The 27,033-nt window shown below is 43.1% G+C and overlaps 1 protein-coding gene across 5 annotated transcripts in view; it reads left to right on the plus strand.

Moving 5' to 3' along the window:
* LOC117230969 (transcription factor SOX-6) overlaps nt 1-27,033 on the plus strand; it is a 324,156-nt gene that overhangs the window by 277,502 nt on the left and 19,621 nt on the right. For all 5 annotated transcript variants that reach the window (XM_033489084.1, XM_033489001.1, XM_033489336.1 and 2 more), the window contains one exon: nt 4,169-4,379. In XM_033489084.1, the coding sequence (XP_033344975.1) occupies nt 4,169-4,379 (211 nt within the window). The remainder of the gene's footprint in view (nt 1-4,168; nt 4,380-27,033) is intronic.

Raw genomic sequence — 27,033 nt, forward strand, 5'->3', positions numbered from 1 at the left:
GAGTAAAGATTATCCGCACGTGGCTAATTATGGATCACCGTCTCGTTGCGAACTTCTTTTGTACAGGGTGATGAAAGAACTCGACTAATGTCCAGGAACCATACATACATTCACATGTGAGGATAATTTTCTTCTATATTTATTGGAGTATCTCGGTTTGGAACATGTTATTTTGGCTGTGTTGACAAACTACAATATGTCTTAATTTAGAACCATGTATATGTATATATATCTTTAGAAAACTGTGCATATTATTAGAAACACGAAGGTGGAATTAACCTTTGGTAGTAAAAATTGCCATTGAGTAATTTTATCGTCGTGTTATAGAATACTTTGCCTACAATTAGAATTTTAGCTGCGCCGTGCATCTCGAGCATTTTGCGATCCAATTGTCTCGTTATTTTGGTAAAGAAGTTACCTAATTCTGACGTAAGGAACACGAGAAACTTGTTATCACTGTCAGTATGGTAATCATAAAATTGTTGGAAAACAATTAAAACAAGGAGATTTCAAGTTTTATAATAAATTTAAAGAAGGTTTAAAGTTCAACGACGTTTCTAAATATTAAATAGAAAGAAAACGAAAAGCACAGAAATTGCTAAGAAAGTCATGAAAAAATTTCAACGGGATGTGCATGACCTTTCCAACCGAGAATCGGAATCATCTGCCAAATATGCCACAGTGATTCGTCCACGCGTATCTTTCGTTCTATAATTCCCTCGTTTTCCTTTCCGAATCATCGGCCACGAGAAATCTACCAAACATTCCTACCGATGATTGAAACAAAACTGTCGCGCGGAATCTTCTCTGACTGGTAACATCGAGCCTGTTCGAAAAGCAGACGGAACGTGGCAGAATGCAATCCCCGAGGCAGCGTGTAACCATTGAAAGCAAACCGGTGAACTTGGCAAGCACGAACGAGCAGACAGAATCGTGCCAGCCCGCTGCCCACACGCCGCGTGGATATCGGGGCCAAAATTCTTCCAAAATTCAGCCAACTGTACGACAACTCGCACTTACGTGACGTTCACCCGCTTTTTGGATTACATTCAATTCTGGACCCGACCCCGCTCCGATAGAAATACTTGTTTTAACGACCGATCGCGAACTCGAGCAAATTGCGTTTACTTCTGATCGATCGACGTAGGCAGATTTTTACACACATATGTTACTAACGCCGGCAAATTGTTGATATTTTGATTTATTATTTGTTATCGTGGAGATTTTACAATTTCTAACTAGCGACGTAATTTGACAAATTTTGCGCGTAGATTCGACTCAATTTCGAACAATTTTCCATAGGGATTTTGGTAAATTTTATTCCGTATGATCGAACACGTATGTCACTTATTTTCGCAGATGCTATAATTTATAATTTAGCAAGCTAGCCACTGTACACTTTGTTGTAAGAAATATATCACTAGCAATATTTATTAAAGTTCGGATGTTTAGATTTCAAGCTTGATAAAGTAGTTTTACTTCTCAAGCTGATTCAATAAAACCATCTTATTCGAAGCTCGATGACACGGTTGAGCCAAAAACTTAATAAAATCAAAAAGATTTGTCAAGCAGTTTATATCGAAAAGTGGTTTTACCCCGGTGGAAGTATCGGATAAAAATCTGACTTGATAAACAGCAGTTACGATACAGGAAATTTTCGATCAATTAAATCGAAGGTTCAGAAAGAAAATCGTGGATCGTCAATGTTCGTTTGTTCTGCAACAAGAGCGTTGCTATTTTGTAATCATTCTCTGCTTAGATATTCCGCGATGGCTTTTCAAACTAAATCAAACAACACCAGCATTATTCGCTGCTCGAAGCAGATTGCAGCTGCTATACCGTGAATCATTAAACCGTGGAAAGAAGTGGATCGCCAATAGGCAATAAATTTGCCTTATTTCCTTTACAATTTAACTTCTCTTACGCTTGATATCAAAGTCAATGGTAGAAGAAAGACAGAAAGGAAAAGTATTACCATATACAAAGCTTCAATACATAGTCTTTAAAAACCATAAATCAAGAAGGGATTCTACGTTCAGTGGAGAACGACAGAGATTTAAATGGAATAAAACTTGTTAATCGAAAGTATATTAATCCGTATGGTGATGTCTGTAAACGGAGACGCGCGTGGAATTAAAATGGGCGCGTCGCATTTAAAAATCCGTATATTATTATTACACGCTCCACTTTTGATACTAATATCTGCTTGCCAACTTCCACCATGCGTGTCACGCGTGTGCAAGCGTTTAATGATATAAACCGTCGAGTACACGCTGCAGATAAAAGTATCATCAATTTCATAATGAATGTAAGCTTCGACCAAAATTACGTTATAGCATGTCGTGCGATAAAACACATAACCAACAGAGGCGAAAAGTAAAAACAAGGGGAAAAGGAAAAGAGATAATCGAAAGCAGTCGTTATTTACGCGTAATCCAGTTTTATTTGCAAACTTATCGTACGATCGATACACAAACATTTGATGAAACGTTTGTGTCGCGAATCGTTTTATTGGATGTTCGATGATCGAAGATGGAATACCCCATCGACGAAATTAAACTAGTGCGCTTCTTATCGTTCATTCAGCTCCGTAGGTGACCTTATTTTTAACCGCGTGACCGCCGAAAATAACGGTATGTCGCAAAATTGGCGTGACAAAAGAAGCAACACGCGTGACATGGCCTATTTTTGGTCAGCCGGAAAGGCTAAGTCCTACGAACGTACGGCGTCGCCAGCGGGGATGATAATAGCGACAGAATGAGCCTTTTGTTGCCTGATACTGAGGTCAACAGGCGCGAATAGAATCTTGTAGCCGCCCACCGAGCGTTATTATCTTTCGAAAGAAAGCCACGCACAGCAAGGGTCTTTCATCGGTCGCGCAAGGATAAAGGACGTATCTTTTCTCTCGATAGGTAACGGTTTTATGAGGCGCGATTTTTGTGCCGTAGATGAGTCGCGAGGAACGTGTACGATGTGTGCTTTAGGGTCTAATTAAGCTTGCATAGCGTATAGAACTCATCCAACGACTTTCCCTTTCTTCTAAATATTTTTCTTTCTGCTATTTTTTGTAAGGATTATTACATTTGATACCTATAGCTTTCCGTAAATAATCGATACCTTTTTAAGCTACAAATTCCTTAAAAAAGTTCAAAACTATCCCGAAGCTTCGAACAAATACCATGGATCTACCATTGCGACATCGTTCCGTCAAAGAATAGGAAACTATAGCCTTTTTCTTTTGTTGCAAAGTAGATTTCGTAACCATTCGCGCATCACGCGGCAAGAACGCACACCTGAATCATCCAGCGAGGGTCGGTCTTTAAAATTCCAGCGTCCCTTTAACCGTTGACCCCGTAAGAAACGCCATACAGTTCGGGGCGGAACAGTTCCGTATATGTATATTGCCCTAGATTCCAGAAGGCGCGGTTCTTTCAATCCTCGTCCTTATCCTCTGGTTCGACGATGTCCTTCACGATTTCGTATGCTCGCCTCTCGTTGCATAGCCCATCGCGCTGCCGCTGCTCCGGCACAATGCGTCCGTATCACTTATTCGTGGTCCATTTTCCTCGGTATAAAAGAGAGAGGAACGAGAGCTCCGGGCGTAGACCAGGAGGGCACTTTAGAAGGAAGAAACCGCGGTGAAACGAGGAGAAAGGTGCGCGAGAGCGAGCGAAACGACTACTAAAGGCAGAGGAAAGGAAAGAGAGGGAGAATAGGAGGGTGGGTTGGCAGAGAGGGATGGAAGGAAAGAGCGAGGAACACCCCATCACGGGGGCAAACACTCGGGCTACCGTGATTGCGCGGCCGCGACCCTATCTATTATTCACCTGGCTCCCGGCCCTATGTACGCCAACTACTATCCCATTCCAGAGACCGGCAGAGCCACTGGAAACTCTTGCTCGCACGCGAATAGCCTCGTACGTGGCTGATCTACGTACCAGGACTGCTTGTGCAGCTTCCTCTTCTCCCTTCCTCTGTTTCTGTGTCTGTTCATCGCCTTCCCTCTCGCTCTCTTACTTTTTGTCCTTTTCTTTCATGTTGGCTCTCTCGGTTTCTCTCGCCCGTTGTGCACCGTGCCGTGCAAACTACAGGGACGAGAAACGACCTCCCTACGCGTGTACACGTACGTAAAGCGTAATTGACCGTGGTTTGATGGTGTACGTTGCAGCGGAGGCGTCGCCAGCGTGGCGAACAGCGTGCCACCCTCACCCCCGGCCTCTGGCAGGATGCAGAACACGGAAAGTCAGGTCCAGCAGGATAGCGCGTCAGCGTTCCTCTTCACGGAAAGCTTCGCAGAGAAGGAGCGCAGGCTCTCCGAGATGATCCTACAGCTGCAGCTGCTCAGGGAACAATTGCTGCAACAGCAAGATCAGTCGAAGGTAGGAGGACTTGTTGATTTTATTTCAGGTTTCACGGGTAGCTACTGGTGAGGAAGAGAGAATTGCGGATTTTTAAGTGTAAACTAGGTTTTTTGGAAGCTCAGGTTAATTGGTTTTTTGTATAAACTTGTTTCTCTCTGTGAATTTTGGATTAGCTTTTTGACCAACGTCCTTGTGACCGAGATTTTAGAGACTTTCGCAAACAGTTACAATCTACTTTACTATTATTTAGTATAAACGAGTCTCATGACGCGCGATCGTCAATCAAATCGATAATGATATCGTCGATCTGTAATTTTATGCTACCGATCAACCTCAAAATCACGATATCAACGTTATTCTTAACACCCGCGTTTCGTGCTTCCAAAAAATATAGTTTATACCGAGAGTCATTGGACCACGTTAATCACAACACTTTCTATCATGGAATTTCATGGCTTTGTGGATAAGAAAATGGTCAACTAGATCAATTATATTTGTTATCAATGGCAGGAAAGAAAGAATGTTAATAAGCGATACAAAGCACGATATACATGCGAAAGTAAATTAATCGCAAATATTTGCGATTTTCTACTTTCGAATTTTCATAAAATCATCATTGATCGTATCATTAGATGAAGCATTAGGTACCGTATTATTAGGTATCGTCGGAACCTGTTTGAATGGATCGATTTTACGCGGGTTATAGATACCGGCTTAGCTGCTACGATCTAGCAGCGGAATTATTTTCGGCTAATCGAGGCCAGCAGAGAAATTGATTGTCTGAGACACCGTGGTTGGCAAGCTAATATCGCCGATACAAAATTCGAACGTACACGCGACGTGACGAGCTAACGATGCTCGCGTATGACTCGCGAGATTTATCGATCAACCGCAGAAGAGGGACGAGGTTCTAAATTTATATATTAGCGGGCACGAATTTACCGAGATCGGAAAGCGACTATCAATAGCCGATAATTTGTCTTGTACTATTAAGCCGTTTCGTGATCCAACTTGTCTGTGTTATACCGTGACATTTATCTCAGTCTCGCGGGATACGGTAATCCGCTGATCGATCTCGCTTCCAACTTATGTTTCACTTAGCGATTCGACGTATAACTATACCCTAACGGGGATCTAATTAACGCAACTCTGGAACACTGTTATCGACGAAAGTCGAAGATACGAGATTTGTTAGATTAGATCTGCAGCTCGAATAGAGAAAGAAATGTACATAATAAAGTAGGGTTATTTGAGTTATCTCGCTAGGTAAGTCAAATGTGTAGTTCATTTTCGGGCGTAGATGACTTAAAAATTGCTCGTAACCGAATTTGACGAATTACAGGAAAGTTACTTGGCTTGAGTCAAATAACCATATTTTATTTCATCATTAAATCTCACGTATAATCGTAAGTGAAAACTTGTCAATTGTCCAATTCGTAGTTGCTATGAAACATTTGAATTTGAAGAAGACAATTTTTATGCAAGAAGATTATTGACGCGATGACGAAATAAACGAAAAAGTATTAAGGAGGATAATTGCACCTTGTCTAATTTAACTCGGTTCTGTATGAAAAAGTTACTAACTCGATATTAGCCAGCTGTGAGCTTAAACAAATATCGTTGCGTTACAACTGCTCCAATTAAATCTTGCAGCGATCGTATACACAATTAAATTTAATTATCCCCGCTTACTGTTTCGCTAAACGGGATCGTTAGTCTCGGGCGACGCGGAGGGGGTGATACGTTTCAGGGATCCGCTAACGAAAGAACAAACGATAAAGATCGGCCGTGGTATCTTCAATGCTGTTTCGCGTGCAACAATCTAGACTAATCAGCAATTATGCAAACAGTTGCAAAACCGTGGGTGCAAATTTAAACCGCTACTAGCGGACTAGAACCCGCGAGAAAAAGAAAACGAAGACGATCTGATTCTGTGCCTTAATGAATAACGTAAGAACGTTAAACGAACATTTATTATTTATTATTTGTCCTGATAAATATGATAAATATGTAAAAAATGGGAAATCAACGTAGATAGATAAATGTAAATTTAAGTTAATTCGCGATATTTGAAGAAACATTTCTTCCATCGTGTTTCCAATATTTTGAGGAATCGCTCGCATATATGTATTATCTTATTCGAGCAACATGAATGAAATTTTTCTTGTGTACACTAGACGATATTACATTTATTCCATGTGAAAAAAGGATATACTACATTACGTAAACAGACCTAGATAATTTTCATTTCTCTTTAATACCTTTGCGTAAAGTAAAATGAGCATGCAGCTACACTAAAAAGAGCTTCTTTAAATATTGGACGTAAGAGGAACATTCTAGATGCATCACTCCACAGTAAGCTCTTTAACGCGTTTAACGTTATCGATGGACACATCGATTCTTTACGAGGGACCTTATAACCTTCGAAATGTAAAAAAATTCTAAGATATTTGTCTACGTACAAGTATCGTTTTATTTATTATTCTTCGTATATCAAACCCAATTTTAGGCTAACTTATCATAATCATCGTTTAAAAATATTATAAATTCTGGTCCTACGATCGAAATATAAACTGTGGAAATACGCGAACAAACGCAAAAATATTAAGACGTATGTCTCTCGCAACTCTGCGTAACATTGAAACGAATCGAAGCCCATTACAGCATCGTGCACCAGAGAAACTCATTATCCGTGGCAATGCGTGGAAGCGGACACGGCGTTCTCCTCGATGGCACGCGTCTCTCTCGTGCAGGACGTCACGCGCGAGTTCATCGCATTCCTCTCGAATCCTCTGCACGAACCACGGCACATCTCTTACCTCTCTAATTTCCATATTTGTTAAAAGAAAACCTTTACAGGATACGAAACACGCGAACAATGCTGGATTCTCTCTTTTGATTCCTTGAGGCGAGGCGACGTCTCATAGACATGAACGATCGTATCAGCGGCATCGCGATGACTGGATACTCCGCGCGACCTGAAAAACTGCGGGTCATCGCGTGGAAGCGAGGAACGGCTTGCTCGCTCGCGGGAATCGCCGAGAAACCTGTCTGTTCGCAAAAATGCGAACGCGTGCAGATAATACCCGATGTATTACCGTTATTATGCCAGTCATTTACGTGCTGCACACGCGCAACCCCGTCGCCCCGGTCCGCCCCGCTGTCCCGCTAAATTCATCCCGCAGCGAGATTCTGCGAACGCGTTTTAAGCAAACACGCTCGTACTGGCGTGGCCCGCTATACCTGGATGCATGGTCAGCCTCGTGTGCGTCTCAACGCCGTGGGATCATCTGGTAGCTGCGAGCATGTCGGTTTTAGTCGATTGGTAGCGACTATCTCATCGGGTTTGATAGATTTTCAATTGCAGGTTATGGATGAGACGCAGAGATGGAAGGTAGAGACGAGATGCGAGGCTTGTGTGTTAGTCATCGATTATGTTAATTATACTTCATGACGTAGATCGTCTGTAAGTCGGTCTTATCTAGCTAATTTCCACTTTTTCGTTTTGCGTGTCTTATCTGATACTCGACGCATCAGTAATCTTACGTTAGAGTCAATAGTCTTGAGCATAATTGATATGTATAAGATGCGAACATATTACGAAGCAAGAATTAGAAATTCGTTCATGCACGTGGTCGTGGAGTTTCTAGAAATTGACAGATTACTGTAGCGCATTTAATTAACATACACCTTTGCTTTTCAAAATGTTTTTATCGGCAAATGGCGAGATCTTTTTTAACGATTCTTCAAAGTCGATAAAATAAGCAAAGCCATTTCTACGATAACGCGGTACAAATACATATTTCAAATCGAACTATCGCAGACAATAAGCATACAAAATTCCTCTCTAGACTAAATCGCCTTATGCCTTAAAACAAACTATTACAAACAGCATAGAAAATTTTTCTCGCAGACGAGCTACTCGTTCCTTAATAACTCCGCGAAGAAGAAACTCGATGAGACAGGAAACATTGAGGATCCTCGTCGCGAGCGCTTCTCCAGAAACCGCGTTACAAGCCGGGGCGGGTCGGCACTTTGCAATCTCTCCGCAGCGTGTGTCGCCGCTCTTGCAAGGGTGGAGAACGTTTTCTCGTCGGCCATTTCATCGGCACCAAGTGAAAACGCGTTTGTCGGCGGCGTTTGCGCGGCAGCGGCAGCCGCCTCGAGAGTTAGCCGACGTTAAAACGGAAGTGCGACCGTGAAGGAAAGAAGGACAGAGACGGATAAAGCGTTGAAGAAAGACAAGGATAAAAGAGAGAAAGAGAAAGAGAGGGAGAGAGAGAGAGATGGATAGAAGAGAGAGAACGTAGGAGGAAGGCGGTAGTCTGAACGTTCTCCTCCTCTCGGGTCCCGGAGGGCGTATAGTTATGTTCGAGTTGGCAGACTCGGGGTCGAGTGGGGATCTCCCTCTCCTCTGTTCCCCTCTCTTGCTCTCTCCCGCTCTCTTTCCGCCTGTTTCTCTTTCTTTCTTTCACCTTTCCACCTGTTATGCGACTCTGTGCCATGCTGCATTGGCACAGGTGTGCAGCCACGTACTCGTTCTCGAAAGCACACACCACCTTCGAAGGCTACACCTTCGACCTTTTTCTTCCTCCTCTCTCAACGTGCATACGCTACTCTCTTCCCCTATATCCTCTACGGCTCCTTTCCACGCTCCTTCTTTCCTTTCCTTCCGTTCCACTCCTTTTCTTTCCTTTTCCTCTACTCCGCCGTCGTCTCTTTGCTCCTTTCTCTTCCTCTCACGAAAACCCCGTCTCGCTCGTTCTTATATTCTGTCTCATTCGAGGAACGAGCAAAGCGATCGCGTGGGCGGTGAGAGCTCTCTTCGTTCCTCTTCCCTGAGGCGCCTCGGCGAACCTACCTATACCTTTGCTCGTACACCTGTGCAGGAGCATATTGTCACGCCCAGTGGCTCGAGCGTACAGACGAGATGCACCGGCCGACGCGCCGCTCCCGACCATCGCTCCTCTTTTATTTACAGCCCCGGTCCGCTCGCTCGCCAAGTAACGCGTGACCCTTTCCTACGATTGTCTATATCGGACACGACAAAGATGCGGTGAGATCGGCCGATGACAGTCGATGGTGCGCGTTTAAGTTTTCATGATAGAGCAGAAGAGCAGAAGATACGAAGAGGGTGTGACCCGGAGAAACGAAGGGTAGGTGGTTCATGCGGTTCCGTAGTAATGGGAGTAGTACGTTGACACTATTGCGAGAGTTTTCGATATAAGTATTTTGTAACTTGGGGAAGTTGGTCCTAAAATTTGGAAAGATCGTGCGAGCATCGATAAGAGACATTCCTTGATTAAGTGACGATGGAAGCTAAGAGATAAAAGATATTGTAAAGTAGAGAATTGCAATGATTAATTGAGATTTATCTTGGACATCTACTGATGTTCTAAAGGATAGGTTTATTGATCATATAATCCTGCTTAATCAGCTGTGAATATATTAACGATAAATAATGCAAATATTACGAATGTATTGTTAGATGATTTACGATGTATCTATGTTACCAGATCTACCATCGAAAATCCATAATATTACCGCAGCAAAACATTTAAATATACTACTTCTCTGAAAGACACTTGCTATTAGCATCTTGCTGATGAAAATCTTAACCAAATTAATTCAAAGAATGTATATACATTATATATGTTCGTTGTCGTTCTCGAAAATTCGCCACGTTGACTAGGAGAATATTCGATTCTGCAGAGCGCAAGAATTCGATCGATGACGTTTAGAACGCATCCTTGATACCTGGAAAGGAACCTGCGACACGCGATGCAGGTTTATTCATCGATTCTCATTCGCCGGTTTCGCGACTTATCTTCTTACCTGTTCGGACACGTATAACCTTCGTCATATAGATACCGATATTTGATGACTCTCCAGGAAACTGTGGCAGGTGAGCGTGAAATTTCTGCTTGCTATCCAAACGTCTGTGTCGCACATGTTACACCGTCAGCGATTAAAGTTGAATTCTATGAAGTAAACTGCTCCATGTCGCTAAAAATATCGAAACAAGTCTGGATATTAGATATAATTGAGAAATTTGTATTTTATCAAGAGCCACTGCTTTAATTTCGCGTATCGCTATACATATTTATGTTTGTAACTTCATAGGTAAAGTGCGTTTCTACATTTTGATATTGCTTTTAATGAAGTGGAATGATAGAGGAAGATCTGTCTGATTCGGTGCTTGACGTGAGTGTAAGTATTATATCTCGAACTGTTTCGTAATACTTTCAAGCCACTTTAATATCATCGTTTGTTATTTTCATGCTTGTGCGCCGTAATTTATTTTTGACCTAGCGCAAATATTTAGATTGTTTAATTTTATCGTAAAATTGGTAGAAACCGCTCCCAAACAAAGTGTTTTCGTACTTCAAATACAACGACGGATGAAATCGTCAAAATCTAATTTGCGTCTTCTATCTATACGATTTATATTCGTTATTTCAATTCAAAAGATCAAGCATTGAGAACGTTCAAAGACGTCGATGGGATGAATTTCAAAAATGTTTATCGGAAATCTTCCATAATCTATCATATTAATTAAAATTTCGTAACTAGCCACGTGTAACGCGATCGGCATTTTGTCAATTGTGTTGCGTAATATGCAAAGTATTCGTTGCTTCCAGGGTAAATATATCATCGTCGATAGACGTTAAACATTTCAATGCTCTTAGAAAACCTACGTTTCATCATCTTAAAACAAAACTCGAGCACAAATTCGCATTTTGATTTAAACAAAAAAGCTGGGAACCGTCGGACATCACGGCGCATTTCTGCGCGACCGTGCCGTTATTACACGCTAGCGTAATCTACAAAGGCGGGGGGCTCAAAAGCGAGAAAGAGACCCAGAACAAACGCAAAATAGAGAGAGAGAGAGAGAGAGAGAGAGAGAAAGCCTGGTCCGCGATATGCGAGCTGCGAATGCCGGGTTAGAAACGTGGAACAAGAGGGGGAGTGTATGGCGTGCGGTGTTTGGCCGGTGAGCGAGAGAGGCCAGGGGCGCTTGTGCGTATGTCCATACGTTTGTCCATTTGCGTATCGGCCGGCGCTTTATGGGAATTAGCGGCGTATTGTGGGTCGCCGGTGGGCGGTCTGTGTGCACCGGTGCACGAGAAGCGTCCACGGGAACGGCCACCACTCCCGGCCGACGGGAGCGTGAGGGAAGTTGCAGCGGCGCATACACCCGTGGGGGATGATCGGACAAGGATGGCAAGTTGCGAGACCGAGACGCGCAAGACAGGGACAGGGAACGCGTAGACGCGCAGAGAAAGGAAGACAGGGGTAACGGAAGCGTCCGGGAATGGGGATGATTCTCTGTCCCTCTCTTTCCCTGTTTCCCTTTCTCCCATTCTCTCTCTTGTCAATATACGAGCGATATGATCACCAAGTATAATCACCGGCGGACCGGAGAGCGTCGAGCTCTCTGTCAATAGAATGCTACTTTGTGATCCCCGTCCCCGCCCAATCCGACCGCTTATATATTGTATCAAACGTATCCGTGCGTTTTGCTTCTCTCTGCAGAATGCCGCCGCTCGTGAAATCCGTATCGACCGACAATACCCGCGAAACGCGTTGGTCAGCCGCGCAAAAATACTCCCGACCACCCCCTCCCGTCCCACCAACTACGACAGCTCGCCACTGTCCTGGTAATATCGAACAAAACCGCCTCCGGGAGTAGTGCGTTTTTGTTCTTCGCCGATATGGTGATTCGTCCTGCCGTCCTTTATCATCGATACTCCTGTCGGTGTGCACTATTGGCCAGCACGGTGCGCTATCTTCATATTTGCTTTGTTTTACGTTTCAGTAAATGGAGCTAGTGTGGTTCTTTGACGAGAATGCGTTGTGAGGAGAATTGTTGCGTTTGACGTGCACTGGAAACGCGGTGTGTACAATATTTGCGATGTAATGGAGTGAGAATTTACAATTAATTTTGGAAAATACTATAAAATCGCAAAGTCGATATCCGTCGAATAAATCCATACAACGATGAAAGAAATGGTAATCGATTCAAGCCAATGCGATTTATCCTATTCCTTGTCGTGATTTTAAAATATAACACCCTTCTGTAATTCACATACTTCAAACGCCACAAATCAGAAACATCCGTGTAACAAGCATTCGTTGATCGAACAAAGTGACGGTCGCGACTCTCCGGTGGTCAGCGAAGCGTGTACGAACGCGCGATTTCGTATCCTGCAGTCGTCGCAAGAGGCATGCCGCCTAAACGGGGGCTAAATGAACGCGCGCGGCTGTCTTTTTTTCTCTATGTGTGTATCATCCTCCCTTCTTGTTACTTTTTGCCCGCGCGGAACATCAACTTACGCGACCACCTCGCTTATCCGATTCACCGGGTTTTTCTCGACGGATAGGGTACGGTGCGGTGGCTGTTGGAGACGCACGCGCGCGCGCGCGGTGAGGGTGCAATCCAGCAGAGAGGGTTGGCTCGTCGGAGTGTATCTTTTCGAGCGATCAAAGAATTATCGCAGTGGAGCGACAAGCCGACGGTGTTTGTCGTTTGATCGCGAGGCAACGATGCGTGAGTTTGCGCGTTACCTGCCGCGAGAGACGAGCAAACCGCTCGGCTCGGCTCCGCTTCGTTCTGTGTCGTGCGAATGAGCGCGCAGGCACAGTGTACCAGCGTGAACGGCTAACGCGTTAACGCATTTTAGCCAAGCTACACCGTTTCTTCCGCATCTCGTGCTCTTCTTTTTTTCTCTCTTTTCTTGTCTGCTACTCACTCTGCGTATCTCTTTTTCCCCTCTTCGATCCTACCCACCAGCTAGCATCCTGTCCTCTCTTTGTATCTCCTTTACACCGCATCTCGTTCTCTCGTCACGGCTCTCTCCACTCGTCCTCCTGCTCGCGTTCCACCCTCTGGCCACCCTTTTGCCAGGCTCATACATCGAATATCTCTTGCAGAGGACCGAGGTCGGGTCCGCTGCCCTCGTCATGTCGTACTAATGCATGTAATTGCAGCTAACCTCATTAAACCCGCCGACTGATGCCACTCGCTCAAATTGCGTCCCTCTACCCCTTTGCTTCCTATATCCCGAGTCTCTGTCACTATCTCGCTCGTTCCTTTTTTTCACCCCATACTCTTCCTGGCTGTTTCTCTGTTTCGACCGACTCTTCGTTTCGTTATCCCTGTACTGCGTTCTCCACGATTCTCATCCATGTTTTCACCCCTGTCCCCCGTTTTATCCGTCTGCGTTTCAACGTTTCTGTTTGCCTCTCGCTTCGTCCCGCCTTTGGCGGATTCCTCGCCCGGTACCGAAACCCCGCACCGCTGTCCTTGGCTAGTCTCGGTTTGCCACCTATGCGATAAACCCTTCGAATCAACGGTGGTGGTTGAATTTTTTAAATTCTTTTTAGCTTTCCAAGATCAGGATTTATTGGATCGGTCGAGTCTGCATTAGTTTCGATCATTCATATACTTGTTTTAATATTTCAAGTTTTAAGTTGAAGCTATTGATACGTAAACTTTCTGTATAAACGTATTTTAACCTGTTAATCGAGTCGTCTTTTAATCAAAAATTCCATTTGGCAATAGTTTTAGTTGCGCTAGTCTTGGTCTTTGAAAGTGTAAATACGATGTAACGATGAGTTAAAACAACAAAATTCCTCGATAAAGAAATGATTAATTTTAAAATCTAGGCAAGCTGGATGACGAGTTTAATCACTCTTACAATACACATTTCTTAGCTATGATCTCGTATCGCTTACACATCGTTTCTTACGTACATTAATCATATTCAAGCAATGTCAATAACACCATTTTATACAGCCGTCCAAGATTCTAAATATAACGCTGATAACGTTTAACCCTTTTATTCATAATCTTTGGAAGTATTGTAATACAACACTTGTCAACTCCTTTTACAAAAGTGTTATATGTATATACGAAACATTTTGAAATTTCATTAGCGCTATGAACCGATGTGTATGTACGTACCGCGTGGAAGAATTAAGCAATCCTCACACCAAACATTCTACCGTATTCCTGAATGAAGAAACAGGGGTGCCAAAAATTCCAGCATCCTCCGCACCCTCGACCATCGAGGTCCTTGTTCGCCATTTATGTAAATCGAAAGAGGGTGCTCGTACGGACGTTCTGTCCCATTCCACGATTCGCCTATGAATAGCTCACTCCATTAAATAACACCGGTACATATGCCTACAAGCAAACAGTTTGTTGATGATTGAATATCGGAGTAGTATCCGGTGTATTTTAATCGAAACGATACGCGGCTGGGACCTCCTCGCGAAATACACAGTTGCTGCTTGGAAAACGCTGTTCGTATTGATCCAGCGTAAGCCGGCCGGGTATCACTTGTAAAATGCACCGAGTCAATTTCGAACATTACGAAACCCAATATATCGACCGCGATATTGAAACCGATATGTATAATGTATATTGGCCGACAGATTTCGGCCAACTCGCTGAACGCTCGAATTCTCGTCATCGTTTTCTATTCAAAAGGCTCGATCGAATTACTTTTGCGGCTCGTAACTCGTTCATTCTCTGTCCTGGATACGACAGTTCCGAGCAACGGTGCTCGTGGAAAGCTTCTTGCACGCGTGTCGCGTCGACGTTTCCGCTTGGTTCGAGGGCGCTTTGGGCTTTCGACTCACGCAAACGCCGACGTTGCAACCGATGTTCGGTCACGTAGATTCATTTCATTAGTCTCCCCTGTGGTCATTTTTCCTCCTGAATGGTAATAATCCAAGATGTGTGCAACGTGAGTGTGTAATATCTCGAGTATCTATAAGAAAAGTAGAGTTTCTTGGAGATTTTACGAGAAGCTCCGAGGAATTGGTGTCTCTTGATACGATAATTTTTGGACATGGGCAACTTGCGATGCTCTGACTTAGTACGAATTTAAATAGATTTTCTTAGAAATATGGACGACTAAGATTTATTTTGGAAATCAAAGTCTCTGTTGAATTATTTTACAAATATTTTGAGGACGGAAACTTAACTCTGCAAAGTCCTAAGAATTCTATCATAATTCGTGGCGTATCTGAGAAATACTTGAGGTTGACTTCGATCTACGATTCAGTGCCAAGTTTGCATAAAACTTGCACGAACATAGAATATGTTCTTCGAGCTCGTTGACTTAAGTATAACACACGCAACTCGCACAAAGTCCGTGAACAACTCAAATAGACGACACGAATCAACCTCCAATTTACCATTCGAATCGATAAATTCCTGTTAACCATCGCGCGATTAACCAATTTTCTACGATATATCGAGTAACCTGCGAAACGATATATTTCCGAGTGGTCGATGGAATTTCTCGTTTCCCTTTGATACGCACATATACTGTACGGAGTGTTCCTAATCGTAACACGAAGGTAGAGGAACGGTTCTGGCATTGCAGTGTCGTGCGTACGACGTTAATTACAAAACACTTATGTCGAACGGACGTCTTAACACGTAGGAGGACGAGATTTCGCTTGTATTAAGGGTGAAGGCGTCGCCAGTAGTGCATGCACGACGACGTCTGGACCACTTGGCGCTCGCATTACGGACCCCTTTCTACTTGGTACTCTTCCTTCGTTGCCGGCGGGGGCACCAGCACCTCCTTCAATCTCCGCATCCGATTTTCTGGAGGAAGAAAATGAACTCTCATATAATTATTTTCCTCATTAACATTGTGGCCCATTGTTCGCGTCGATGAGAGGCATAGTCTTGCCGCGCGGTATTTTAATTACATTCCTATGTGCAGCCAGGCCTCAACTCAAAGGCGACCGTTCACCATTGTACTCTCTCGCGTCTTTCTTTCTTACTCTCTTTCTCTTAACCAACTGCGGGATCATCCGATAATAATTTTTTGTTGTCTCCGTCAAGGGTGTTCTTGGAGACATCCTTTATTCTCCTGAAGAAAGTTTTTTTTTCTATTATTTTTTTTTTTACCTATATAAAGTATTATTTCTTATGGTGTAACACGCAGTAAACGCGTATAACAAATATGGGGATATTCATAGGGTTGACTTTAGGCTTCAAAATAATGAAACAGGTTCATGTACGAGAATATCATCAGAGCACTATTTTTCGAGTTGCAAGATATTGTATTTTACGATGGAAATATAATCAATGGATCAGCTAACGTTCTTTATATCGCCCTATGTGCACGAGGTTTACAATAATTAAAAACATCGGTTTGGATTACACGAAAGAGTAAATCGCGCCTCAAAATATAAATCATGTATAACTAGACTCGATCGCGTGGTAAAATTCGACGTGTGAAACAAGTCGACGATCAGACGATCTTTGATCAAGATTGCATACCGCCGGTAATGAATTTCTTGATACGTATTAAGCCTTGGGAGTCTGTTAATTTCGACGACTGCACATTCTTCCAAGTACTCCTTAGATCGTTAGCATTCGAACACGCGTCAAAAATAATAACACGGCCTTTAGGCTAAATTACACGTGCTTCCAATTACGAGTATTATTCACGCACGATAACCGCGTCTCTCTCGTTCTCGCTCTCTTTCAAACGAGCGCGGTCCACGAACGCGGCGCCCAAGGATTTTATAATTTTCTCCGGAAAGTATTTCGTCTGTTCCGCTAGACTTAATCATCGACCATCGTGACGAGCGATAAACAAACTATTAACCAACGACACCGGATAGAGACCGCAAGATAAAAAGAGAAGGAGGAGAATCGTCGAAGAACCCAACCTCGTCACCAATTATAGAATTTTTCACGCGCCACGTTTTCTCTCCTTCTATTCTTCTTCTTTTTCTTCGTCTTCTTGCTCTCTCTACACGCATTCTTTTTTTTTATTTCCCAAAGAAGGTCGAAGAAAAAAAAGAAAAAATGACCTCTCATGATCGTCGCATCCGCTCGATGCAAAAGAATAGTACGAAGAGAGTTGGTGAAAAATTGGTACAATGTCTCCGTGCTGCGCCATTACCGCGCCGTTTCCATTATTCTTCTTCCTCTCTCGGTGAACGAACCACCGTTCTTCCTTTTTTCTTTCCATCCGATTGAAAAGAAAAGATTCTCGAAGGGATCCGCGAACGTTGGAGTGCGAGCCTCCGCGGCGTCTCGACGGTCTTATCTAGCGTGGCGTCCCCATGCTCGCTACACGGATTGTTAACTGAATCCGGCAGCCGGCATTGTTTCACCGCCGAGAGTCCCGAGCACAACAGTGCTCCATTGTATTCCCGGTCGCGTTCATTCAGCTTTTTCTTCCTCTTCGTCGCTCGTATTTTTTCGTTGTTTTTTTGCCTCTCTGATCCATCAGTAAGCTCCGTATGCGATTCCTGGTATAGCTGTGGGCTCGAAAATGTTCTACTCTTGTTAAAGAAGAGTGGTGTCGAGTGTCTCGGGCCTTGTGACTGCTGGTCGATCCACGAAATATATCTTTGAAACTGAAACTCCCGAAACTTACCATACCGTACATTCGCCACTCTTCGTATAGCTAATCTTTCAAACTTCGTGTCCTAAACTTGGTATCTTCACAAGCATTATCTAAATTTAACATACTATGCATCTTACTACCAACTTTTCAATTTTCAAGTCTGCAGATTCGTATCCTGACGACTGTAACTTAAACTTACAAATACTAGGTACATCGTTCTTCGTTCATCTAACCATCCAAACCTCAATTTCAAAAATTAATATCCTCGTAGTTTCAAATCTACCACTACTCCACTCGAAGGTCTCCTTTTGCTTTTAAAAAATGGTAACATTTTCCCCTCGATCTGCCTTCGAATTCCTTTACTTTCGCTCAGCAAATCGACCTTGAAGTTAAATTGCCAAATTCAATGGGAGTCTGCCTGTTCACGCGACACGCAACTCTTTCGATTAAGACGAACGCCGATGGTTGTTTCCCGTCTCTTTTCACCAGTTCGGTGGATCGAGTGTTGCACGGCGGATATTTTCGTGCCTGGGCATCGTTTATCGAGGATATCAGTCGGTTTCCTTGGATGATGCGGCTGCGAGCCGCAAGTACACCGTCGTCGTGGCGGCGGCGACGGATAATGTGTGTTTCGGCCGCGGTGCCGAGAATAGTTCAAAGTAAATAGCATGCCGTGAGTGGTGCCCTCTAATCTTCTTCTTCTCCTTACCACGGGGGATATTCTGATTGCATTATGACCTACCACGGCCAGATACCACTTCTCCAAAGGGATATTCAAGCGTGGCTGATGTAACGTACACGCCGTATACTCCGACAGGCTACCAAGAACGATGGTAAGCATTGGTGGAACGAGCATTTGGATCATCTTTGTTGTGTAACAAAACGAGCTTTATGAGATATCGGTTTCGAGTATATGTAGTACAGAGCTGAAACAACCGGCCGGATCGAGATAACGCGTCGGCAAGTTTGAGTTAGTAAAAGCGTTCTTTCCTTTTATTAAAGAGTCGTATAGTTTGTATGTTAGTGATTTTATCGCTTACTCTTTTAACGTAGAGAAGAATGGGGGGTTGATTCGTAACTCTTAGAAATTTGGAATTAAACTGGTTTCGATATTCCATTTGTGTTATATTACTTTCAGTTCTTGTGTCATTTCGTGGTATCTTATCGAAGGTCTAAATATGTCTTGAAAAGGATGAAAGATATAGTTAAGGGAACTAAAAGGAAGTGTTGCTTTGCCCCAACGTTAACTCCGCTAGAATCTTACCATTTTAAAACTCGTATTCTTGGTGCTTATTTTTTGCAAGTGATCGTTCTTTGTATATGGCACAATGTTTTGCGAGGTAAGATCGTACCTACCTAAGTATGATGAAGTTGAAAGGATTTGGAATATTACATGTAGCATAGCGTATATGATAGATGCGCTAATAATAAAACGGATACGAATAGATGATGTTTCTGATGCTCGTCCATTTGCTAATGCTCTCTTTAGACTCTAGCTTGAAATTCTCTATCTAAACTCTCTCTTTAGACTCTCACTCGTCACCCACTGTTCATCCTTAAGAACCTCGCCTGTACACATGAATATTTACAGGCATAATTCACCCATATTGATAGCCCAGCTCGTTCTCGAAATTTTGAATAGATAGAAATTTTCTTATCGTTGTCTCTTGTAACGGTGCACTTTTCACTTTACTTGCTTCCTACAGCGAGAAAATACAATCTACGCGTGTGCCGATTCTGGAGATTTGGGATATCTTTGGATATCAAGCATCCTCGCAAAGTGTTGGTTCGTAAAACTTAATAGAATATTGAAAATGTTTTCGTCTTAATTTCGATAGCTTCGTTAAAAAACTGGAAACAGTTGGAGCTCTATATTTACGCGAGATTTCTAAGCCGACTTTCTAAACCTAAATTTCCAACATGACCGACACCCACGCATAGTTGTCAAGCCACACGAACCACAGAAATATTATCTTTTCGTTTCGATAATCAGGGAAACCGATCTTACCTCGTAAATTTCTTGTGAAACGAAACGAACGAAAATGAGAACCGATATGTAATTAATTATGAAAATTTCATATTCGATGTCCTTATGATTTGTGACGCGAACCGTGAACCACGAAGCTAGACAGTTGTTCACGGAAAGAGATCGAATCCTGTTTGTTAATTAATGCCGGTTGTTTCAGTGTATACAGAGAAATCCAAGTTGAATTTATCGGTTTGTTCGAAGGAAAAATCACCGGTCGACGCATAGTGCGAATACCTTTATTCGTGCGCCTCGGTTTTACAAGATCCGAAAGCAGACATTTCATACGTTACCAGCGGAATAATATATCGCGGCTGGTTGCAAGGTTAACGCGGATGCGATTAAAGTAATCGGCCGTAGAATCGATAAGGCGGGGCTTATTTAGGAAGTGATAATTGCAATATTTATGAGAGGTTGTTGCAGACAACACAGGTCGTTAACGTTGTTCGTTAAATATCACTTAGCTGCTAAACCAGCTCGAGCTTATCTCAACCGATAAGAAAATATTTCCGGCCTCACGGTGTTATTGATTGGAAGAGAAACTGAAATTCACGTTTCATGGAACTCAAACGAATGACAAGAATTGAAGAATATCGACGGAAGAGACAAAGGAACTGATATTGCCGAATACAATTCCGAGCGCAGAATGAACATAAACATATTATTCTATTTCTTGATACTTAAGAAAAACATCTGTATAATACACCTTTCTTTATAAATCCCTATCGAACGTCTGAAGTTCCAGTCTCTCCTGCGAATTAAATTCAAATTTGTACAAATAATATCGAACAAAACTCTTAACATAGAGTATACGACAGCTCACAAATCTCGTGTGAATCGAATTGAAAATTAATCGATCAACAACGATCCTTCCGGCTATTCTTACCTAGAATCTTAAGATACGATTCTCCGCAAGTTCTCTCTAAATTTCCTCCAATGTTTCGCATAGATTGATCTCTTCTCGCGTTATACCACCGATTCGAAAACAGTCTGTATAACTGTATACGCGGTTTGCAAACGTTCCAGAATGAAATGGAAGTAGGTACTGGGCGGGCATTGAGTGCGGTTATACTTGTAACTCTGACGGCGACCCCGGGGGAAACCGCGAGAGCGCGCAGCGCGGTAGTAAGAATTCCAGTGTGCGCGGATGTGAATGAGCCCCGCAGCTGCTACATTCCTGTGTGCCATCGCCGGGGCCTGTGTTTTTCTTTTATTTACGTTCCTCCTTCAATATTTTAGCCGAACGTACACCAGAAGGGTGGAGAGAGAGGCGCGCGCGCGGCCCCCGGCCCCGTCAGATTTTTCCTCGGCCCGCGTCCAAATCTTCCTTCTTCGCCCCTTACTCGTCGCCGTGCAAATTTTTCGTCGGCTTCGTTCTTCTACAACAGTCGTCATCGGGGGAACAACCTGGTAGGCGACTGCCACCACCGCCCCCGCTAATCGTTTTAAGGCCGCGGCTTTATTACGCCCTCGAAACTCTCCGTTTAATAGACGCGTGTTTATTAACGCGGGGATTAATGTCGTCGGCAGCCGGTGACCAGGTTCGAGAACTCTAGTTTCGTTCCGGCAGCAGTTTTGAATGTAGCGAAACGCTAAAATTACCTGCCGCCTTGCGGGATGCTCGTATGGGATAGCAGTTCGCGTGTACGCCACGAGCGCCGCTTTGATTATGAATCGACCAGCCAAATGGAGAAATGCTAATGGACGGCGGGATAGAGAAGCGATAATAATTAGGCAGTTAGTCGGACACTCGAGAGACTGATATGTGATTTAGTAAATAATAATATTAGGGTTTTACAGTTTTGTAATTTCTACATGAATAGAGCAGTTTAGTCAGATCGGAATTTGTAAGATTCATTCGTTTTATTAGCAAACTTGACAGTGCGGGACAATTAACGAGCACGAGTAGTATTCGATCTACGTAGTACGAATATACTGTTCTTCGGCTATTTTTTTTCGTTTATATCTGCTTGTAATTTTCATCGCGGATAGCCGGTAATTAGCCTGATATCAACTAGCCATTAGATAGTTTCTCTTGTTATCTACAACTTTTTCTACGAGTAAAAATTCTATTTTATGACGACGGAATGATCTCTCTTCCTAGGTGATGAAATCGACCTACTTTCTTATCTTTTTCTCTTTTCCGAACTTTTTCCGAAGAAACGTTTAATCAACCGAACTAGGTAGAAATCCCAAGACTACTTACGCCGTCGCCGTTTTAAAAATTTACCTTAAAATTTATTATTGTCCGTGTCATTTTCTTGCGATGGAAGTGCTTTAAAGTCACTTGTTTCTTGAGAATTGAACGTTGATCGTGCAACGAAGCTAAGAAACCGTGGGAAGGTGGACTTGATCAAGCAAGATGAAAGTCAGAAATCACAACCCCATCGAAGCGGAAACGAGGAAAGCGTGGTTAGAGGATGTTGGTTGCGCGGAGCAACGGGTGCAAAAGGTCGATCGGTCTGTTTAGATAATTGAAGTGTAATTCGAGCGGCTCGAGGGGCAATTAACAAGCGCTATTCCAAAACGAGCACGCCGCTGGCCGGTGTTCCCGCCGTTGCGTTGCCAGGATGCGAGTTTCAATTCACGCGTATTTCTGGTTTACCCCGGTTCCCGCGTGTCGTCCGAATCTTTATTTCGGTTCTCACGTTTCGCCGGCGGGACGCGCGAGTGGAGGCGCGTGCGCCGAAATAAATATTGCATATTTCTGTACAGATGCACCGCGCCGGAACGCGACTCATATCAGCTTACGATACATGGCACGCGGCGACGCGACAACTGTTCCACCCGTGGACACACAATGTGGATGAAATCGTTAACGAACCGGAGGGTCGATCTCCTTCGAATTTCTGAAGCGACTCGGCATGTTGGAACGATTTGTTGTCGGATCGTCTGAACACACGTGACGTTTTCACGGTGTTGGAAATAAATTGACGGCGAGCTGTTGGTTCGTCTTTCTCTGCTCTGAAAATATATATTTTTTGATTCAGGATTCCAATACAGGATAATGATGATTTTTCCATGCAAAAATGTTGTGAAAAAGATTGTGAGAAAAAGAGAAACGGATAAAATTTTATTAGTTACACGATGACCTAAGGTTTTAAAAAATTTGTATGACTTCCCTGCGACGAATAAACAACGGATGTTTTTCAGTATTCCGGAAATTGCTATATTAACGACGCCAGAAATATTCTGTTAAAGGTGTTTATGAAATATTCTGTAACTTTACACAATATGGTACAAAAGAAACGCATATCATTCATAATAGTTACGACTCATTTGTAATTCATTTATTCATTTGTTCTACATTCACTAGTTACAGTAAATTCTTTCAGATGTGAAATTCAAGTCTCACTCAATTATTGAAATGTCCTTATCATTTATTAAATATTCTCTTTATCCCGAGTAGGTTATTCGTTATTCATTCACAGTTGTCATTTCATGCCTACTAGCGATACTAGTAGCGATTTACTGACTAAACGGTGATGTATGACAACTAAGAATGCTGAAACACGTGTCAGGTATGCATTCTGCTATATTGTATATTTTACAACACGTTCTAATAGAATCAATCATAATTAAGCTATTGGTCCGTGAACACCATACTAGCCGTATTTAACACATTCGATGTAATCGTATCTTCAAGGGAAACTTTTCTTGTGGAAGCAATATAATTTCAGACGATCAATATCCATAAAAACGTCAATACTCGGATCTCTCGAAGAATTATGTTTATCATTTACATTCATGTTACGTGTAATCTATATGATAATAATACGGAAATATTTTCCAAGTATGAATGAAAATTAAATCGTTTAACGATAAATCTGCCATGTTAAGTCAACAGAACGTATCTGCGATATTCGCTTAGATCAAGTCGTTGCTGCAATATAGCACGAAAATAGCTTATCTATACGTACATTAAATAAGAAAGCTGTATCTGCATTGAAACCGAAGATATAATGGTTTATATTTCGAACGTTTGTGAAACCGATGCCTGGTTGTTAAATACTAAAAGTCATTTTTCTTGAAGCCATCTTTTGACCAGATACGCCTAGTTAAATTAACAAATTAGCAAAAATATTAGTAATGGCTTTGCCAAAGAAAATAATTTCGATACAAACGTTTAAGGCCGCATAAAATGAATTCCAAGACGAGCTACATAGAATTATCTTTCACTAAATCGAAGACCTGTTCATCTAACGCACTTTCACGATCACTTTTACGAGGCCCGATCTCCGCATCTCTCGACCATCATCGCAATTTCATCCTCCTCGAAGACACAACTTCGACATAAAGAAACACATAAAGAAACAATCGCCCATACAGGCTGACTCGACGAACATAGAGCCGATTAAATAAAAGAATCGAGAAAAATCCAGGGAACGCTTAGCGTATCAATTAAGATCGCGCAGCGCGATAGAATTGAGCACAGGAAGAAGCGAGCGCGCTTCTCCACAGCCGATTAACCGATCGCGCGGCTCAATCAGTCGAAGAAGCATCCAAGCTCGAGCATTCCCTCGAAGCAATGTCGCATTCCAGCCGGATGTTGGCTCCTTGCGTGCGCATAATTTCCCAGCGTCCACGAAACGTGCTCGTTCAAACAGCGATTCGATATACGTATCTTCTCTCTTGCCATTTTTCTATGCAAACAGAGCAAACCTGCCGCAATACCACGACTCGAAGGAACGAGCGATAGAAAACCCAGAATGGTCGGCCGCGAACGATTCTCCCCTGAGTTCTCGATGGTAAAAAAAAGTGGCTGGCGTACAAAGAAAAGCGCGAACGTCGCGGAACGATGAATTACAATCGCGGTTTACCAAGGGGAGAGGAAGAGAGTCCACCGTGGCACGTGCATCCTGGGTATTATTCTCCTTCTCGAGTGGCGATCCCCGGAGTTCTCTCTGTTTCTCTGCGCGAGAAACACGAGGCTCGGCTCGAACAACCAACGGAGAATTACCATGAGAGAAAGAAAGACCGTGGAAACGGAGACGCGACTATATATCGAGGGCTGCTGGGAGTTCGAGGGGGCAGAGCCAGAGAATAAAGAGGAGGAACACAGCTCGGTGGTGCCCTGTGACTTCATTCTCGCGGCCGCGTGGCCGCAACACATATAAAATTAATTAAAGTCGGCGGAACCCAAGGGGCTGTTTATTGTACCTCTCCCCTTGGCAAGGAGCTCGAACTAGGGGGAAGGAGGTTGTGGGGTAGTGGTGGTAGTAGCTAGGTGGGCGCTCCGCATTGTAGTGTTTTCTACCGTCTCTCTTTCTGTCTTTTTTCTCTTTCACTACCTTTCCTTTTTTACTCCGTCGTTCTCCACTCGTTCGTCCTTCTCCGATCTCGCGCTACCTCTCAACCCCGTGTGCCGCGGTGGTCGCTCAAGTGGCGAGAGCAAAGCTCGCCTTGTTAGGAATTAATCACTTTCTAGGCGGCGGAGACGAGAGGAAACGACATCTTCCAGCGTTGTTTTAATTGTGAGCGAATTACCAGATGTTGGGTGTCGTTGGATGACGATTTGTAAGGTCGCGCGACGAACCCAATGGTGGTAACGTTACACGATCGAATTTTCGTCGAGAATTTATTCGAAGTCGAATCTGTCGCTTGGTTACGTACTTCTAAGGTTCTAAGAATTCGAATTTACGATCTAGGAGGACGTATGCGTAGTATTCGGATACAGTCAGTGTCGCGCAAGAAAGAACGTCATTGGTCGACCATTGAATAGAACAGAGATGGGAATAGAAACTATTAATACAAAAGTGTTGGTACGATGGTTCATTACTTTTTCATTTTTAAAATACCTTCGATACCTTATAGTTTATAGCGACATTGTCAGTTATTGGAAAACAAGTTCGGTTCTGCTTCTCACGTGATTCGTTCGCAATCGACTATAGTAACACAGAGAAGACGATTGTATCATCACTGGTCGACTGATTAATCTCTTGACAATGTCTTGGTTGTTATTTAAAGAGGCATATACATACGTGATACGCGCGAGTGAAACAATCGACTTGTTCGAGTTGGACGATGAACGTCGGATGGGATGCTGTAGCATCTAAAACAGTACTGTTCGAGCTAAGCTTCGGGGCTTAAGAGGCTTCCTCTACTTTGTCTTCGTTAACGGTGGTGTTAGAACGTTAATGCCCCTTGGTTTCCCGGCTGTAAACGACGTCACGAGTGACCCAATCCGTAGCGATTTCGTTGCGTGGACAGCTGTTTTCAGATGCTATTCAAAGGTGACTGAAGTATTTACAATTAGTAGGGTAGTAGGTAAATGGAAAACAAAAGGATAAGAACTGAGTGAATAGTATTATCTAAATTAAGCTGTTCGCGTTGCGTTACGCTTAGAGATTACGTTATATCGTTAATTTAGCTTGTTCGTCATAATGTAACACGAACGATTTCGGGCTGTTGTTTGATACACGTATAGGATGAAAGAAGAAGTACGAATATGGCAGAATTAATTTATCCAAGTCAGTTTTATAATTTTAAACAACAACACATGCCAGCTTTTGCAATACTGTTACGCCTTTTGTAAAAGTTGTATTTCTACGAGCTTGCGCTTCAAACTCTTAAAACAAATGAACGTGAAAGACAACAAACGAAGCAGTGGAGTAGCCAAATAGTATCGCTAGGTATATTCCTCTTTGGCCTTGGATGATTATTTTAGATTTGAAAGATTATTTTCGACCGGAGAGTATATCACCTGAAACAGCGCTGTCTAAAACTATAGCATAATAATTCTGACTGATGCCAAATTATACGCGAACAATTCATATTCAGCGTATATAACTCTCGCAAAACGAGCAAATTTGCGAATACCTCTTTGACGAATCATCGCCCACAGATAACTCGACAGTTTCCCAACAAAAAAGGAACCAATAAGAAGAGAACCACATATACACACGTCCTCGCTTTCTCTCAGAGCCATCGTTCTCCTCTCGAATAAATATTTTTTCAAATCGAGCGTCACAACAGCGTCGACACTCTCACGAGGAATGCACTCCTCGGCGATACGTCCGTCGTAACGACAACGGAGCACGTCGCCACGTTCCCATAAACCAATCGAGGTGTCGAAGATGGCAGAGCAACGGTGTAGTGGTTGACGGTTGGAAGAAACCGCGTCGACGAGAAGGAGAATCCTCTCGAGAAGAGGCGAAACGTTGACGGCAACAGCGACGATAGGACAAAGACGAAAAAAACGCAAGCTGTGTTCGCGGCTGTCCGTTGAAAAGGGGTTGGGCGCGGAAAAAGAGTC

This window comes from Bombus vosnesenskii, unplaced genomic scaffold, assembly GCF_011952255.1.
Source record: "Bombus vosnesenskii isolate JDL3184/JDL3185 unplaced genomic scaffold, Bvos_JDL3184-5_v1.1 scf7180000013262, whole genome shotgun sequence".
NCBI classification, from domain to species: domain Eukaryota; kingdom Metazoa; phylum Arthropoda; class Insecta; order Hymenoptera; family Apidae; genus Bombus; species Bombus vosnesenskii.